General features: G+C 38.4%; 1 protein-coding gene across 1 annotated transcript; it reads right to left on the bottom strand.

Annotated features, from left to right (window-relative positions):
* Window positions 1-280: 280 nt before the first annotated feature.
* On the bottom strand, window positions 281-1,522 carry LOC124305565 (caldesmon-like). The gene has a single exon (XM_046765141.1). It carries the CDS (start codon window positions 1,520-1,522, stop codon window positions 281-283), a length of 1,242 nt encoding a protein of 413 aa, XP_046621097.1.
* Between the last annotated feature and the right edge of the window lie 1,448 nt (window positions 1,523-2,970).

Below are 2,970 nucleotides of genomic sequence, written 5' to 3'. Positions count from 1 at the left end.
ACTATCTCCCTTCTTACCCCTGACAGCATTCCGCCTATTGCTCTTCCCTTCCTATTTTTTCGCACCGCATACTGCACTTCCCATTTATACCCTACTGGCAACTTATTTCTAATCCTTTCCCACCCCTTCTTTTCTATCCATGTCTCCATTAGAAATATTACATCCCACTCCCCTAGCCCCCTCCAGAAATCTTCATCCTTTCTCGCGAGCCCCGCCACATTCCAAAAAGCTACTTTCCACCCCTCCCTTACTGTCTCGCCTACTCCCCTCTCTCTCCTCCTTATCTCCCTCCCCACCTGCCTCTGTCCCCCCCCACTACCCATTCCCCCGACTGCCTTTCACTACGTACCCTTCCCTGTGCTTCTGTACTTCCCTCTTGTCTTTCCTCGCTTGCTGACCTTTCCCTATCGCTTTCCCCTACTTTTCCCCTCCCCTCCCTTTGCCCCCCTTCCCTCGCTCTCCCTGTACCATCTCTAAGCACCTCTCCTATCTCATCCCACTTCCACATTTTCCCTTCTATCCAGATCCTTGCATACCCTATTCTCACTCTGTTTCCCCTTCTCTCCTCACTAGCTGCTATCTCCCTCAACTTCCATTTCATTTTTCTCTCTGCCCAGGTGAGATCCTCGTCTATTCTTTCCTCCCTCCCTTTGAGTAGGCTTTTTCTTCCCATTACCTGCTTCTTTTGCTCCCTATTTCCTAGTCTTGCTATCCATATCCCCTTTTCTCCCCCCTTTTTCGCGCCTACCTCCCACATATCCTTTACCTCGACCTCTACCCCTATCAGCTGCAAAATCTTTTTCAACTCTTCCTTTTCTCTTCCCTTCTCAAGTCTCGCTCCTCTCACTACTATATTTCCCCTTCTTTCTTTCCTTTCTTTCCTCTCTATGGCCCACTCCATCTCTTTTAATCTATCTATTGCTACCTGCGCCACTTCCGCATTCCCCTGTACCTGCCTTTCTCCCCCTCCTTCTGCACTCTTCTTTTCTAATTCTAACAGCCTCTCCTTTACCCTTTCCATCTCCCCCCCTCTCCGCTCTTCTACCTCTTCTAGTCTTTTACCTAGATCCCTTATCATTTCCTTCATCTCCCCCCTCTCTACTTCCCACTGCTCTTCCCTTCTAGTCATTTCGCCTTTAATCTTTTCCATTTCTTCCCTGATCCCCCTTCCCTGCCCTTTGACCTCCTCTAGACCTATCTTTAGCTCTTCCCTAATCAACCTTAGCATATCTTGTATACCCCCTCCCTCTGCCTTCCCTTCCTCCCCTGTCTTACCCTCCGGCGACCGGTGCACTTTCCTGCTTTTCCCAAATACTCTTTCTCTTTCCTGCAACCCGTCTACCTCCTCCTCCCCTTTTTCCCCTTCCTCCTCCCGCTTTCTCTTCCATAAGTCTAGCACCGTCGCCGATCCCAGGCTATGCCTCCTATCCCTCCCTAACGCTGCTACTGCCCCCGGCCTACCTTTCTTTTTCTCCTCCTCTTCGCTGTTCGCCCCTTCTTTTTGGCCACCCGCGTTACTCATACTCTTTCTCTCCTTCACCGCTCCCTACCTTATCTATCCACCGCCTACCTGTCTACGCTATCCCCCTTCTTACTCCCTAGGTGTCACTGCCTCTTCCTATCTTATCCGAATCGTTGCCGTCCGCCAGCTCTTTCTGCCTAACCTCAAAACTCTCCCCCTTCTTTCTTTTTCACCCGCCCTTCCCTTCTATCCCTGCCTCCCTATTCCCTTCACCCGACCTCCCGTCTATGTCTTATCCGCTCCTTCTCTGCCCTATTTCCTTTTCTCCTCACCTTTGCTATCCTGCTAAATTCTCGCCTTTTCTCTCGCACTCTTTCGCACACCTGTCACTCACATTCAAACGGAAACGGAAGTCACAACATACTGATAGATAAATCATTATTTATTTGATTTCATATTTTTAATTTCTGAGAATCAATTATTCTTTAATTTAGGGAAAATAATTTATTTGGATGAATCATTTTTCATTTTATTACATTATTTACCTTAATTACCTTCATTTATATTCTATTATATTGATGTATAATATCAATATATATGTATATATATATATACATTCGATCAAATTTTAAAAAAATTGAACTTCGATCTTCAATAACTTTTGAACGCGTGGACTAATAAAAAAATGGTATCAAACCTTTTTTGTAGAGCGTTCAATTCTCTATAAAGATCATAACAGCGATTTATGAGTCAATCAGTTGTATGAACGGTATAAAAATCAGAAGAAGCAAAAATAATTTTTCCCATGTTATTCTTATGGGAATTACAAAAATGCGATGAGGACTATCCTAATATTAATATTAAGGGCTCATATTTTCACAATAATTTTTTTACATCCAAAAGAAACTTTTGAGCCTATTTGGAAGAAAAAAAAAATTAATTTTTTTTCTTTTGAATCACCCTAATATATATGTATATTATAATTTTTAATTTACCTTTAATAAGAGGAAAATTTAAAAAAAAAATACTTTCTCACAGTATTTCAATTTTTCAAAATTATGTATAATTATTAGGAAAATCCTAAATATTTCTAATTATCCGCTTATTTTTTATTCTATTTCATTTTTTTATAATTTCTTTCATTTATAATCATCTTTTATTTCATTACATTATCTACCTTAATTACCTTCATTTATATCCTATTATGTGGATGTATAACATGAATATATATATAAATAAATATATATTTATATATATAAATATATATATATATATATATTATATTATATATAAATATATATATATATATATATATATATATATTTTGTATATATATATACAAAAAAATTTTTTTTTTAGATTTCCCTCTTTTTAAAAGTAAATTGCAAATTATAATACACATATATATATATGTGTCTATATATATATATTCATATATATGTATATATATATATATATATATATATATATATATATTCATATATATATATATTCATATATATATATAT

This window comes from Neodiprion virginianus, chromosome 5 (genome assembly GCF_021901495.1).
Source record: "Neodiprion virginianus isolate iyNeoVirg1 chromosome 5, iyNeoVirg1.1, whole genome shotgun sequence".
NCBI lineage: Eukaryota > Metazoa > Arthropoda > Insecta > Hymenoptera > Diprionidae > Neodiprion > Neodiprion virginianus.
Note: the sequence above shows the minus strand (reverse complement) of the source record. Positions and strands in the feature narration are given on the sequence as shown.

Bases quoted from the DNA above. Each gene is read 5' to 3' on its own strand.
- LOC124305565 (XM_046765141.1), bottom strand. From the start codon at position 1,522: ATGAGTAACGCGGGTGGCCAAAAAGAAGGGGCGAACAGCGAAGAGGAG.